General features: G+C 35.9%; 1 protein-coding gene across 2 annotated transcripts; it reads right to left on the reverse strand.

The window, feature by feature from the left end:
* Positions 1 to 1,331: 1,331 nt before the first annotated feature.
* tll (nuclear receptor subfamily 2 group E member tailless) lies at positions 1,332 to 9,500 on the reverse strand. 2 transcript variants are annotated; one of them, XM_029320001.2, is made up of 4 exons: positions 9,239 to 9,500; positions 2,760 to 2,996; positions 2,333 to 2,553; positions 1,332 to 1,988 (listed from the first exon to the last, which is right to left on the reverse strand). In XM_029320001.2, the coding sequence occupies exons 1-4, from the start codon at positions 9,300 to 9,302 to the stop codon at positions 1,332 to 1,334; spliced, it is 1,179 nt and encodes a 392-aa protein (XP_029175834.1). In that variant the 5' UTR covers positions 9,303 to 9,500. The 2 variants fall into 2 exon arrangements, 1 of the variants encoding a protein (XP_029175834.1); XR_014924603.1 differs by lacking the exons at positions 1,332 to 1,988; positions 2,333 to 2,553; positions 2,760 to 2,996 and adding an exon at positions 7,371 to 7,452 and having other exon boundaries at positions 9,239 to 9,303.
* Between the last annotated feature and the right edge of the window lie 7,289 nt (positions 9,501 to 16,789).

Consider the following 16,789-nt stretch of genomic DNA (forward strand, 5'->3'; position numbering starts at 1 on the left):
GAAATATAGGAGGTCCTCCGCGGCGAGCAGTAGAAGTCTCCTAGATCACCATCTGGAACCATAAAAAAATTTTTTTCATTAACTACATGAGTATAGCTAGTGAAGTACACACGATCATAATTTTAGAATTTTTTTTCGCAAAATGGCGAGACTTAGAAAAAAAATCGAATTTTCGACGAAAAAATGCATTCGATTTTTTTCTCTAAGTCTCGCCATTTTGCGAAAAAAAATTCTAAAATTATGATCGTGTGTACTTCACTAGCTATACTCATGTAGTTAGTGAAAAAAATTTTTTTATGCTTCCAGATGGTGATCTAGGAGACTACTGCTCGCCGCGGAGGACCTCCTGTATTTCTTATGCGATCCTACCGCCGCCATTTTGTAAAAAAATGACAATAATAAAATTTTTTCTAACTCCTGAAAAGTTGCTTAATCGATTGCTACATTTCTTATATAAAATAATTTAAAAATGTAGTCACAAAAAAAAAATCTTTTTTTAATTGATTTTTGGTAGATATAACCCCTTAATTTAATGTATACTTTAATCATACTTATTTCACATTTTAATAAATTCATGTATGTTTTTGATTAACTTTTTACATTGTTAATACCGTGATTTTGTTGCTCCTTTAGCCTTGTTTATATATCGTTACTTTAAACGGAGCCTTTATTTAATTAAATCATTTTTATGATTTTTCTTTTTCAGAATGACTTCCAACACATTGTTAATAAGTTGAAAGTTGGCTTATCTAAAAAAAATAGATTATAAAACTGCTGTATGTAGAATCGATGCATGTAAGAAACTATTCAAATTAACTCATATATCGAGACATGTAAATTGTGAATTGTGCATCGAGAAGAACATAAGTCGCGATAATTACATAGAACATTTTTCTATTTCCGATAATGATTTTAGGGCATTTTGTTAAATCTAAACCATATAAAAAATCATTATTTGTTCCTTTCGAAAATAAGCAAAGTGATCTTATTTTTATTAATAATTATTTTATCTTCAATAATAACTTATCCGAAAAGAAGTGCAATCTGTGCGATAAGAAACTCGATTGTATATCATATAAGACTTGAAAGTCATTTAAATGAAACTCATAATACAATGAAAATGATTTCGACTATATTCTATTTAAATAAAGATCTATATAAATTAGAAAGCTAAATAAATTAACGACTGAAAAGAATGTATCTTCTTTCCATGTCTTCGTATAAATAAAATAGCTCAATATAAAACATTAGAATAATGCTAATCTCGTAAATAAAAAAAAAAAAAAAAACATAACACACTTAAAACTCTCTACTTCGATGATTTCACTACGTTACGATGCCTTGTACATATCACAGATGATCCTCTCGATAGGAATAATACCGATAGTCCGCCTGAAGAACAGTTCTTCAATAGCGTGCGCTGACACGGACCGCAAGCTGGGCAGTAATAAAAGTAACTTACCGAACCTGAGAGCCCCCAAGGAGGCTCCACTAAGTCGCTGACCCAGGGTCCACTGGGCACTGTCCCTTAGCCGGGCAACGGAAGCTGGATCTCTAAGTCGACTTCCAGGACTGGGTGAGTTGGAGCTGCTGGTGCTGCGACCGCTAGACACCGGCTCGCTGTCCAGTCCAGCCTTGAAAAGCACTATCGCCCTGATGCAGGCGAACTCGTGCTGATCTAGATTCATCGCGTTGAATCCGGCCAGGGTCTCGCGGAATCGAGTCACCTCGATCGCCAGCTCGATATTCTGAGGCTGCAGCAAAGGCGCCGGATCCAGAGTCGGCAGCATCTGAGCCGCGGCCAGCAGAAAAAGCTCGCGCCAGGAGGATTCGAGTAAGGTCAGCTGGTCTTCCATCATGAGATTCGTGTTCGCCGCCAAATTCCGTGCCCAATGAACGTTCAAGAACAACAATCTTGCTGCCTGCTCGCACACAGACTCGGATGTGAGGGGAGGAATAATCGGCATTGTATGTAAATTCGGTGGCATCTGCAAAAAAAGATTTCGACGTTCTCGCTTGTAAAAATCAAATTTTTCTTATCCGAAACTCTTATATTGAAATAGGCGGGTATAAAAGTGTCCGAATTCTGTAGAAATCTTGAGAAAGAATCGACTCACACATTTATATAAATCCATTAAGAATTCGAAGGCTCTCTATGATTCAAAATAAATTTGAATTTAATAAGCTAGAAGAGCCATACGCGGATTAGCTATAGTGCGTTATCTACAACAATTAATTTTCCGTTGTAATTCAATAGTTGTGCACGGAGCACGAATTTTGCTTGGTATGATGACTTTTGGATTTTTAATTTGATATAAACACAGACGTATACCTTTGACATTTCCAACGCGTTGCAATGTGCGAGATGGACGAGAGGATGATGAGACGACGGTCCGGGGACAGGAACGCGTGATTCGGTTGGCCCTTTGGGCAAAGCTAGATCTAAAGCTACCGACGGCGCTACTATACTAGCCATCATTTCAGGTTCTTTGAAATATAGCGCCATTTGTCTACGAATTGTCGAATTTCGCGGGCCTCGTTCGTGCTGTACGGCTAGAAAAGGAAGAGTTCGTAATTTCTTCAAGATCTACGTAATTAAGTAGCAATCGGCAGAAAACGGAAGTCTGACTTATTGGCTATGCGACTTATCGGCGAGATAAGTCATACCTTTCGAAAAGGATTAGCTAAAAAAGCTACCAAAGAATGGACTTATGGCCTTGTGTCTTATTAACGTAAGAAAACGACAACGCCTTAATTACCATCTTTGTTCATGCCGGATTGAATGCACTTTGCCAGCCTGCAGGCTCGACATTGATTTCTATGTGTCTTATCCACCGTGCAACCCCCTTCGGATTTTGCTTTGCACACATATTGACGATTCCTTCTAATCGATCGTTTAAAGAAGCCAGCGCATCCATCGCATGCAAATATACCGTAATGTTTTCCTGATGAGTGATCCCGGCAAACTTTACAAGGTATATCGTAAAGAATGCGACCTGGAACGATAGAAAAAAATATTCTTTACGCAATAAATTTTTTTTACCTGAAAAAAATGTTTTACGTTGTTAAAGAAAGTAATCGAGCTTCAAAATATCTGCACTTATATATACCTATATCAATGCAAGTTGATCTTTTCTAATGATAGACACATTTTCGTGGAGAACATCAACTTCATCAATTTGGTCAAGAAATACATTGACGCGAAGAGACACCTCATCATTCCTTCGTCACTCTATTCGATACTCGGGCTTCGTGTCAACTTTCTCGCGGAAGAGTCGTCGCGAGAAGCGAGTAAGCACGGCATTGTCGATAACAATTGATGGAAGGGGCGCGTTAATCTCGGTCGGCACAAGATGTATTTTGGTTGGAACCCGTTTACGAGCGACAACAAGAATTCGGTTGAATGATGCTTCGGACGTGAATGGATCGATTTGTCGCCAAGTTAGTTCCCCGTTAGCAGTAGCATAACACACACATATACACTCATCTATATACTTGCTTCTTCGGTACGCGGAGAATGATGAGGGAGAGAAAGAGAGAGAGAGAGAGAATGGGGGTGCGTGCCCTCGCAATGGGGCACCAACTCCTTGTCATGGGCTCCGCCTACGCCATTGAGTCCTATCCTTGTGAATGGACCTGAATGGACCGGATGTGGCTGCTGCATTGAACGACCCTAAGTGAGCAGCCAGAAACACGACACTTTGCGCGGTATCAGAGCCCGATCTCTCCCTCGATCAATCTCGCGTCGCGTTGCTTTCTTCATCTCCGTCTCCCTGTGGCTCCGCGATTACAGCGATGGCAAATGGCGCGAGAACAATTCGGCCAGAATTCGTCCCGACTGACGCGATAAATAATCGTGCGACAACCTGTTGATTATGGCGCGGCTGACGATTTTAAGTCAAGATATTATCGCGTTCTCCATTAGTCTCTTCGTACACGCGAGCATGAAAATTCTGAGGGACCAACACTATTTCTTGCGCACCTTGATTATCAATAATGGCGATAAATCGCAAAGTTTGCTGCTACAAGCCACTTTCGTTTCTTTGTAATGTCTATACTTATAAGGCGGTTTTCCCCTTTTCTTTCGATCCCGAGAGACAGTGTCTCCGAGGGTATAAATCATTAATGAGGGTAATGCGCAAAGTGCGGCGCACATGTTCAAGCACAGAAAAGTAGACGGGTTACGACCGAATGACAGGGCTGTACGCCCTTTGCCGTCAGTACGAGGAATGTCCACTTTTCCTTTTTTTTTCCCTTCGAGCAGGAGAGGGAAACTCGAAACTCGTGCGTAAACGTTTCTCATTGTATGCGGCACACGCATCGGAATCACGCAATGCATGCGTTTCTGCACTCGCCGTCACGTGGCTGCATGAAATTTGCATTCAGGTAGGCTCGCGAGTCATTCGCGATTGAATTTTTTATCATTACCGAGAAATCGAGCTCCGTCTTCTTCTCTGTCGGGCGCCGATCATCTTCCTTTTCTGTCAAATAATCACAGGATTTTTATAGTGCGTATTGTAAATGCGGATTATATTCCTCCAGGTATATTCACCTCACCCTGGAACGGGAAAGAGGGTGAGGGTGAGTTTAGGGAGACGGAGAAAAGGAAGTCCCTTTGCGCGGTATTGCTATAAAAATCGCATAAATATTTGACGAAGCGCATGAATGCGCGCAAGCTCGCGTTTCCGATCGAGCATATATGCGAAAAATACTGTCATTAGCCAGACCGAAGGTGTGGCTCGAAAAAAAAGAGGGGAATGTAAAATCGTGCGGTGTATACGCATCAATATAAGTATTGCTCTAAAGCGCGAGCGCATATGCACGTCTGCTCCTCCCCCATATCAATTATTTCATTTGTGTCCGTCGACGAAAAACCTGCGACCGAAAAATGTGCACCCGCGCGTCAGAATTATAAACTTCGGCCAAAATATCCCGCACGTGAGATATCCGACATAATGGTTAAATTCGTAAAAGAAGGGAAGAGGTCGCGCGAACATGGCCGGATGTGATTCACCGAATTGCGGGGTGGCTTTACTTTTCGGCCGGAGTTCTCTCCTGACAGTGCCGCGTGTTTCGTGACCACGAAATTAAGGGAAAACTTTGTCGCGAGCGCATCACCGCGGGCTGCGCGCATTCGCATGCAAAGGGTGAACAAAGAGAGAGAAACGTCTAGGACCGAAGAGCAGCCTTGGTAAAAGCCTTGTTCTCGGATCGTAGTCTCGCGTGCAAAATTCTGAACTTCTCGATATAATTGTAAGGGGAGTGACAGTCCGAGAGTCCTCTTTAGTATATGAAACGCACCCTCTTTATATGCTCGGCGTACGATGGCCTCGCCGTTTGGACGCCACGAATTTTTTTTGTCGCCAGAAAATAGCCATTCTGCCGTCAAACTTTCTCTTCTGCGAAACTTTACTTTGTGATATGTCTGCGTGCGTCCTCGGCAATCGAAAGTCAGATATTGTCGCGCGGTTATCGTTATTGTTATCATTATTTATCAAGTTGTAAAAAGTAATTCATAAAATGCAACTAATAGTTCAGAATTTCAGTGATACTCTCAATGTAAATTTGTAATTAATAGAATATTCAGGTATTAAAAGAATTACATTTTTAATTTCACCGAGAGATATTGTCGCGCGGTTATCGTTATTGTTATCATTATTTATCAAATATAACGTAGATATTTGAGAATCGTCAGACAGAATTTAAAAAAGGTAAAATTCTTTTCTCAACCGTACCGGCAAATATTATTTATTCAATCACAACGTTTCGACTCTTCTTTGAGTCCTTATAAAGTGATCTAGATATACATAGACAGAGATTAATACAATAAAAAAAACAAAATTACTTCACTAACAATATTGCAAAATGATAAAAAGAAAAAGAAGCGAAACATACTTGTAAAAATAAAAATAAAATTATAATTTTAAGATGTCAAGAACGAACTTTTATTATTTATCAAGTTGTAAAAAATAATTCATAAAATACAACTAATAGTTCAGAATTTCAGTGATACTCTCAATATAAATTTGTAATTAATAGAATATTCAGGTATTAAAAGAACTACATTTTTAATTTCACCGAGAGATATATTTATTACAACGTTATAGGGTTTTACATGACTTTGTTCTCGTCATTTTGTCATTTCACGCCCCATCAGGTGACACGCAGTAAATGAGCATGGGAATATAGTGACATGTGTTAAAAACCAGTCGTTTGCTATCAAAGTACACATGCACCTATGTGTATAGATGATCTAGTATAAGGGCGATAATTATCTACGTCATCTGCTTATTTCATTGATGCATTCTTTTGCGTTAGAACGCAAAAATATATTTATAATTTTAATACTTAGAGCCACAATTTCATGATAAGAGATTATTTGCAGTCTCTTTAAACTCCATAATTAAATAAGTAAATTCTTTAAAATTTTTTAATTAGATAATTAAAAATCCGAGTATTTTGTTTTAAATATATACTTCATATATATAAAATAAAAGCGGGAACGTTAATGTAACTACGCATCTTTAGCTCTGTAAAGCCATGCGCCAGTTTGCATAATTAGCCCGATGTGTTGCACTGATTGGGAACCAAATGACGCTGCACTCAACCATCCGCGACAACCTGTTAGTCGATCATCACGGTGATTCGTTTCCGCTGCATCATTTCAAACCATCTGTCGTTATTTTCTCATGGATGACTTACGCTTGGGGATGGATAGTTTTTAAATGCACGATCGTCTACTATATTTAAAGGTACCACATGTTTGTTGTTTCACACGAGATAAAATTAATCTGCAGTATAAGATACCATAGAAAATATTAAAATTGATACGCCGCGATCGATTTCTATGTAACAATGTTTATATGAAATTTTATTTCACGGGAATGTGGGCATTATAAAATTTTATTACTTATTGACATAAGTTAAATGCGAGTGCTATATATATATATATATTCATTTTTATTGAGAGTTATATAAAATACGGTCGCAAACCGTTCTAAAACCTTTCTAAGACTTTGAGAGTAATAAAATATATTTCAAAGAACGACGATATTTCAGGTAAGAATTTCGAGTTAATTACATATATATATATATATATATATATAACTTTAAATGAAAAATTTTTACATTCCAAGAATTAACTTGTGATAATTAACGAAAAAGTGCAAAAAAAAAAAAAGAAGGTAATTATCCAACAGATCGTAAAACGAACAAAACTGAACACATTTCTCTTTCTTCACTCCTAATACATTTAATACATTTATATTATTATAATACATTGTTATAATACATTTGTTACAAATAAATTTTTATTTTCATCTTTAAGAATTCAGCAAATTCGAGAAATTTTTAATTGTCATACGTATTAATCAGATAAGAAAACAATTTTAACTGCTGTTAACTTCTTACTTCGTTGTCGTGACTTCTCATCAACTCCCCCACACTATGACTCTGAACGAGAAAGAAAAACACATAACTAGTATCATTAAAACTAAGAATATAAATCAATAAAACAATAAGGTTCTGAATGTGTCAATTTATAAAATTAAAAAAAAAACTAATAAAGCTAAAAACACTGGATGAAGACTATGAATAGGAAGTTACTAAATAATTTTAAGCACTGTTTATTAATTTAAACTACAACTGTAAATTAATATAAATTAACAAACACAATTAAAATTATTTCCCAATTCTAAAATAGGCATGTTATTGACATTGTCACTTTTCCACGATGCTGATTAGTTGTCTCTATTCGCGTTATGCGTTATATTTATAGCCTGGAGCAGCTGTCACAAAAGTTAACAGTTTGACAGTTGTTCAAGTAAAATTAAATATTGTAAAATTACAATTATTAAAAAGTTAAATCATACGCATGCACGCGCACACATATTACATAAAACCCCACGCAAAGCACGCGCTTGTGTTAATTTCTTATCAAAAGAAAACCTTTTTTTATTAACATATATTTTTATAAAAAAAAGGTAAGAATCTTCTCTCGACCGGCAAATATTATTTATTCAATCACAACGTTTCGACCCTTCTTTGAGTCCTTATCAAGTGATCTAGATATACATAGACAGAGATTAATACAATAAAAAAACAAAATTACTTCACTAACAATATTACAAAATGATAAAAAGAAGCAAAATATACTTGTAAAAATAAAAATAAAATTATAATTTTAAGATATCAAGAACGAACATAGTGTCGGTTTGACAATACGTCAAGATTCTTAGACGAGTTACTGGAGACTAAACGACCTTTATTATTATTATTTTTTTTTTTTTAATTCTGTCTGGATTCTCAAATATCTACGCTTCTATATATTTTTATATCAAAAATTTTTATATCAAAAAATTAAATAAATGTTCTTTTTTGTTATATAGGATGGGGAGTTATAAACCATGCTAAAAGAAACTTTCTTTTAGTTTAGAAATATTGCGCAAATACTTTTAAATTATTTTACGCGGGGGCACTTTTCACCCTCTTATTCGGTTATAGCCTTTTGTGTTTTGTCGATTAATTGGATTCCGTTCCGAAAAGCTCAATATCGAATTTTCAATCCGCTCGCCAAATTAATTTATCTTTTCCGAGGAAAGAATGAAGCAACAATAAAGGAATGAATTATTATTATTTATCACCCGCAGTTTGACTGGGAAATGACGTTCCAGTATTCATATCTTGTATTAAAGTAGAATGAAGAGGTTTTCTCCACTTTGTCAATGGACAAATATCTTTTTTTTTTTTTTAAATTGATCGCCAGCGATCGCTTGCATTGTACAACGTTTCAATTTATTAATAAGAAATGCGATTGATTTTATCGTTTATCGCCAAATATTTTAATCCGTTGACCATTATTTCCAAAATAATTATTTAAGAATTATGTCTATTAAATCGGTAATTTCGAATTCAAATTAAATTTCTCCAATTGAAGATTTAATTGAAAAAAATTCTCAAATATTGCTTTCAAAAAATGATAATTTATGCAATTTATTCTGAATTTTCTGAATAATGCAACATTATTTTTATAAAAATTAGAAATCATATTTTTCCGCTATTTTTCACATAAACTGTACATGCATATTAATTCCGATTAATTTGCATATATTAAGGACACATCACTGAATTTATGATGCTTTATAAGCTTTTTATTGTTACACGTGAAACAAGAAAAGTCAGCATGCTGTAGATAGAATAAAATAAGTGTAAAGGATGAGAATGAAAGATGTGTATTTACTTGAAGAAGCTGGCATCTTTGGAACTGGTGGTAGGTGCGGCAACTGTGTCTCTTGATTCTGCATTCTTCGTGTCTCGACACTACACAACTGCCATTCAGCAAGGATGAAGATAACTATGATGAACCGCGCCGTCCACAAAGAGTTTTTGTCAAAGTCGGACGTTTCCTTTGTCCAAAGGACTATTTATTTTTCCGCATTTATGGCATCACTCTTTCGGACTACACTGAGGACTAACTCCGGGGGTTGAAATGTGACTGAAAGTCATCGAGACATCGAGATAGTCCGACGAGACTTTTTGATGCCAAGCGCCAAGACCTTAGACATCTCGCTATGGTTCAAACTCATCTCATTGGCTGAGGGTTTCCCTACCCTCGGCAAAGGGCGGATCTGACGAAAGAAAGCGGTTCGCTCCCGGCTCGGGGGTTGAACGCCGAGGCTATAGAGGGGTGCATTATCCCCGCTACTGCACTGCTTTGCGAGAGTCATCTCCCGCATGAAGGTGAGAAGGAAAGGTAACTTTTTCGCACCCCTTCTAGCATTGCACACATGATGCTCTTTACGTTGCTTCTTTGTACAGACCTTAACTCTCGAATTTATTCCCGATGCTGGTTGTTTATATTAAAAATCTGTACGTGTGCTCTTTTCTTATCTATAATATTTTTCGAATATTCTTATTTTTGGTATGCCTATTCATTTACACTTACAAATTTGAAACATTGAAACAAATTCAAAGATAAAGGTTGAATCACAAAACTGCTGTTAAATCAAAAGGTATTAGATTTTATTATAGCACACATAGTCAGATATCTTCATAAAAATTATGTTATGCGAAACATGTAATTTAGCAAGAAAGTTAATTTAATTTAATATTATATAATATCTTTATATAATTGTAAAAAATATTAATTTTCCTTTTTAAAACGTGCAAAAGTATTTCCGATGATAAAGTCTATAACAATTAAATAAAGAAATTGCTCGTATATTTCTATAAATATTTCACAAAAATTTAATTCGAGTTTGCATAACAATCAAATAGTTTTGCATTAAAAATTCTCATAATGCCATGGCGTGTTATAATAGTCTATAATTTTGCGGCACGACAAAGTGCGGTTTCAAAAAGAAATGCTGTTTAAGTATTAAATCCCTCACTTCCGCGGCCGTCGAAAAATCATTGATGCGTGCACTTAGAGAAGGCTCAGGTAAAAGGTAGACTTTTGTTAAAATTTCGCCATTAAATGTGCCGGTAAGAGATACGCAGCGGAGTGCATATCGTTGGAATAATAGCAACGTGGGCAGATGCGCCGCGGCTGACTCCCTGACTCCATCTTGAATTATCTCGTGCCTGATCCCTTCGGGATTCCCCTTCGTCTGTCTATGTGTGTGTGTAAACGCGAAACCGGGTTGGGGTGCGAGTTGTTCCTGCACTCGATGAATTACGCCAGGAATCCGTCATAACTGATGTAATATCGCGGAGATTGGATCTCTCGATGACGTATCGCGCTCCCCCTCGTTCAAAAGAGTCCTATTCGAGTCGATGCTATCTCCGTAGATTACACCAGGTGTATTTTGTGATGCGTCGCGGGAGAAAACTCGGGGTCCTCTTCAATAATCCTAATTAATGCACGTTATTAATTCTTTGTGCGCGTGTACCGAGTCTTTAATAATTGAAGATGAAGCATTCAAATTCTTTCTAAATTATTTCACTAATAATTATATTATCGGAAACCCTGTATAGACTTGGAAAAGTCAGAATACTTTTTTGTTTATAAAAAGTTGTTTCGATCCTTTTTATATTATTATATATTTTATATCTTCATCGGATACTAAATTAAGTAAGATAATTGTAAGTCACAAACGGCTAAGAGAATTAGCGGCGCTCATCCATAATCTTTTCATCGATCATAGATACGAATATATTTTACAGCGCCTCTTTGATCTTTTCTTGGGAAACATTGGCAAACATTATTTCGAGGGTTCGCGTGGCGGAAAAAATTTTTACGAATAGAGACGTATCCTCAGTTCGAGATGTTTGCACCCTCGACTTAACCGGCATTGAGAGGCAGCAGGCCCGACGAGGCCGAATGCTCGTCGGACCATGCACAGTTTTGGCTTTGGCGCAATATGTTGGGATAGGAGATTATCTACGTAACTGTCCCGGGAATATGGACCCTGACAATGGCCACGGCGCGCTCCTCCGATCTGCACCGTATTCACGAAGGGGGAAAAAGTTTCGCGGACCCGAATAAGAGATTCGAGTCGCTTTGTCAAGAAGGCAAACGCGCCTAAACAGCTGGTAATGGGACCGGAATCAAAATACAATTGTCCGCCACGACGGCAACCGTGAAACCGTGGATTCTGCGCTGCACGGAAACGCGATGCAATAACAGTTTGAAGGGAACGATGTTGTTTTAGGGTGACATTTTAGGGCGTGGATTGTCCTTGATTCGACGACAATTTTATTTGCGATACGGTGTAACACGTAGGCGGGTTGAGAACCCAGACAACACCATGTCTAAAAGTGGTTTATAAGATATCTTAAGTAGTCTTTAAGACGTCTTATGATATGAAGTTTTTGAGAAATCTTGCAATATTGATAAAGTAGTCTTTAAGAAATTTTATGATATGATATCAAAAGACGTTTTAAGGTGTTGTCTGAGATAAGGAGGAAGATAGGAATGGCTTTAAAATACATAGAATGTACATTTTCGTCTTATATTTATATTACAATATCAACGTTACCCTTTACTTTTATTCTTTTATCTGTAAGATCTTAAAGCACAAGGACAAGAATGGAATAAGTCAAGAATGAAATAAAGTTATCGGAAGCGAAAAAAGATTAAAATGATTGGCGCTTATAATAGGGTCAGTAAAATAAGAAAGAGTTTTTCTCGGTACGAATAAGGTCAGTAAAATAAGAGTTTTTCTCGGTATAAATAAGAATAAGTGATCCAGCAACTACGACATAGTACATAGCAGGGTAAATATTACAATAAAAATCAATGAAAATGATGCGAAAAACGAGCTCAGGTAGCTCTGCAGCTTCTATGAATTCCTGCTGTTATTGTTAGGGAAAACCTTTCAGATTATCCCGTCAGACTCATTCCATTATTACCTGTGTTTGGTAGTTATACGAAAGTTTTAGAAGATTCTATCCACGTAATATGTAAAAATTTTTAAACTATATTCAGCTTTTTTTCAACCATATCAAACATATCACTTACTCTCTATCCTGTAATTGTAATTGATTTGAATGTTATTATAATGTTTTTAGAAACTTTTGGTAACATCTTCAAGATCGTGATTTTTTTATTATTTAGTATAATTAAGCGAGGTAAAGAGAAAAATCGATAATGCGATTTTATTTTGCTATTCCTATATTGCTTGTAAAGTTTCAAAACTCGATACTAAATTTTATTTTACTCCTACACAACTACAATTTGATCCCATTTTTTTATCTCATTACAAAAATATTTTTTTGATATTTTGTAGAATATATTTTTATGATAGAAAATCTTGAAAATAATTTGACAGAAATTTAAATTAATTAAAATTGACTTGAACTTTTTGTAAACGTTAAAAAGATACATTGGAGCCTTGTTTCCACATTTTCAAGTTAAATAATTCAATTCCTTAGTGAAAAGTTTATAAAAAAATTTTTTTATTTATTGTCTTTGATAAAAGTCTACCATAAATAAAAAAAGAATCGCCTATTACTCCTTAGGTAGTAGGTTCTTGCAAAATAAAATTGATAGTTCTGTAGATATAGCGGCTTCTTTGTCAGAATTTCTAGGCCGGAATTCTGTGTCTATAGCATGGTTGACTTATTCACTATAGACACCGTGGGTCAGTCAACTAGAAATGGTATGTCGGTATTATTTTCTAGTAATGCTGCCAGAAAGAATGAGCAAGTTAAGAACACTGTGTTAATGGGAAATATAAGCTCAAGTTATGAGTTGACTTCACTCTTCCAAAATTCCTTTTCAACTTTTCAAAGATTGCCAATTCTTATGAAGTCCTTAAAAGTCTATTCCGTCTTTATAAATTATTGGTAAATAATTCTCGTATAATAATACGTTACAGTGAAAATATACGATCAAAATAAAAATATAAATAAAGAATAAAAAAATCTTGTTGTACACATATTTATTTCTGCATATCTATTGATATTTTCGATTTAGTAATCGAGACCTCTTTTGCAGTGCCCTAACTAGCCTAAGTTGCGCCCGATGCAAGTTTAACATTTTCCTTTTCACTCTCCTTTCCAAATACCTATAATTAAACTTCTATATTATTTGCTGCAGATAAATATATTTTTTCAAAATATTTTTTCAAAATATTTTTTCAAATTTTTTTATTTTATTCTCTCGACTGTGGCCCTTTGAAACTTGTGCCTGGTACAGGATATCAACAGCACTGTGCTAGTTACAGTACTGTTGTTAGAAAAGGAGACATTTATTAGCGAATATATTATTTTAGCAATAATGTATTTTCAAATGTATTTGATTTCAAATTATTGCAATTTGTGATTTTATTTTAACTTTAAAATTAAAAAAAGTAACTACATTTAAATTATTCACAAAACTATAATTTATCAAATATTCTACGAGATAATAATTTTATAAAAGAGTATTTCTTTCTTTCAATATATTATTTTTTTAAATAATAATATATGATATATTGTATAATAATAATAATAATATATAATATATAATACATAATGGATTTATATATCCTTTTCCATTTTCCTTCAATTATTTTATTATTGGAATACATATATTAATTCTAAAATCATGTGTGCATATTTTGTATATCATACAATTAAAGTTATTTTATCAAATTTTTAAATCTTGCATATAGATTATGATTTTATATATTAGATGTTTAAAATTGATACAATCGAACAAATTGTTTGCTACCCCGTAACAATCCGAATTAGAACAATGATGTAGCTACCTGTTGCTGCCTCCGTCTAGATATCACCGCATGCATCAGCAACTTTGGGATGGCAATATTATGGGAACTAACGAGCATATGGTCGGGTCAATATCGCATAAACGCGAGCATCGGTGATGACTCCCGCGTTTTACCTGACTGTGGGGGAGTAAAAGCGGGTGCCCTTTGACGGTGAAACATACGAAAATCCGCCATATGCGCGAGCCCAACGCTCATGAGAACACTCGAGGTTTCTGGTTAAATATAATTTGACATGGGAAGCTGGTACGGAAAAAGCAGGTTGCGCAATGTATCAGCGATTCAGAAAAAAATTTTCAGTGTACAAGATCTGGATCGTCATTAATCAATTATAGCTTTATAATAGCCTATAAAAAACATATTTTAATTGTGGTCATGAAATTTTATTTTTACCAGAATACAAACGAAAGAATGGATATTCAGGATAAAATTGTCTCTCGAGTCAAATGGTAAATTTTTATAGCAAGATTTACTGGACAATACGTAATGTCGAGCCGACTTTTAACCCCTTCCGGTTACTCGACGACCATAAATTTCTTCATCGTGTAATTATGTGTAAATATAATTTGTATTCGTGTAAATATAATTTGACATGACCATTTTGACGATCATAAATTTCTCCATCGTGTAATTATGTGTAAATATAATTTGTATTTGTGTAAATATAATTTAACATGGAAAGCTGGTACGGAAAAAGCAGGTTGCGCAATGTATCAGCGATACAGAAAAAAATTTTTAGTGTACAAGATCTGGATCGTCAAAAATCAATTATAATAGCCTATAAAAAAACATGTTTTAATTGTGGTCATGAAATTTTATTTTCACCAGAATACAAACGAAAGAATGGATATTCAGGATAAAATTGTCTCTCGAGTCAAATGGTAAATTTTTATAGCAAGATTTACTGGACAATACGTAATGTCGAGCCGACTTTTAACCCCTTCCGGTTACTCGACGACCATAAATTTCTCCATCGTGGATGACGATACTGATGTAAAAAATGAAGACGCGAAGACGTCGACGTCCGTTAGTCGGCCGGAAGTTCAGTGTTATGAAAATCAGACGTCGGTTGGTCTGGTACCCCGATGATACGTAACGAACTTTCCGGCGTTTTCGTATTCTCCTTTCGTATTCTCAAAGTGGGCGGTGCAGAGCAGAGCGACAAGTTGCACCGGCCAGCAGATCAGAAATCAGAGACGGCGCACCTTGAGAAAGAAGAAGGAGCTCCTTGAGGAGTACCTTGCAAGACGCGCATCCATCCTGGGCGGAGACATCCGGCCTCTGGTTACGCATTCATCTATGCGCGAACTACGAGGCTGTTTGTCATTATATCAGAAGAACGAGAAAGAAAGAGGGAGAGAGAAAGCAAGACGGTTTCGGTGGGAACCGACTTGCCAAGGAGGACTTCTTGATGCAACGTACTTTTGATGGGCGGATTGTTCTCCCTCTAGCTATAGTTCGATTTTTTCGTCAAAGGATTTCAGTTAATCCAAAGAAAAGAAAGAGAGTGAAAGATCTTACGCTCTTTTCGAAAATTATGCAGCAAAATTAGACTGGATAACGCATCACTTAAGCTGATTTGCTTTGATCTCTGCGCTTTCTTGCGATGGTCGTCCATTTTTACGCTCTTGCAATGGCCGTTTGACGGGACCATTTCCATTTTGAACGCAAAAGAAATATGTCTTCTCGTGCGGATCACTCCGAGGAGCAAACATCCCCGTCGATTCTCGTAATCGTTTGTCCCGCATTGACTGTAAAGCGCAGCTTTGAATGGACTCTCTGAAAAAGCGCAACGTCCCCGACCAAGTGACGTAACTCGAACCCGCTGTCACTGCTGACAGTACTCTGCCAGACGTTCCTTTGTCAGCATTCTTCATCACCCACTCTTATATTCTCCTTTTCTCTCTTCGTCGTTCGAGATAAACATTTATTTTTTAGACGTGCTTAATTTTTTTAAGTAATTAATGTAATAATTATTTAAAGCAAGAGCGAGAAATTTAAACTAAGGCTGTATTTTATATTCTTATTAGACTTTAGGTAAAAAACCTTTTCCATGTAAATTTGTATATCAGTAGAATATACGATATAGTGTAAAAAAGTAATTTCAATGATTTAAAATATTTATTATTTTAAGAAATAAAATTGTGTGAATTGTCTGAGAGAAAATTTTAACACAATGTTAGAGTTTAAGGGTTGTTACAGTTTCATAATTATCCTATCAATTTATATATATATATATAGTTCCATTTATTATTTATTTAATGATTACATTTAGTATTTTTGATTTTTTGTATGGCTCCGCATTTTTTATCCATTCTTTTCTTTCGAAACATAGCGTCTCGTCTTCTTTTGACAGAACCTCGTCATCCCTTTCATAAGTTGCGCGCCTTTTTTTCGCCGGTTCTCCTTGCCCTGTTAACGAGTGCCCCGTCTTTCGCTCCCATTTCGCTCTCTTCGGCTTCTCGAATTTCCATCAGCGGCGTTTCGACGCTCGCCTCCCCCTTTTCATTCGTGTCCTCGCCCGAACGATTCGCCTTTTGACGAAGTGCTTCTTTAGTTTGAAAACGCACGTTATTCAA

The sequence above is a fragment of the Nylanderia fulva genome, unplaced genomic scaffold (assembly GCF_048542155.1).
Source record: "Nylanderia fulva isolate GAGA-0341 unplaced genomic scaffold, ASM4854215v1 Scaffold20, whole genome shotgun sequence".
In the NCBI taxonomy this organism is placed as follows: Eukaryota; Metazoa; Arthropoda; class Insecta; order Hymenoptera; family Formicidae; genus Nylanderia; species Nylanderia fulva.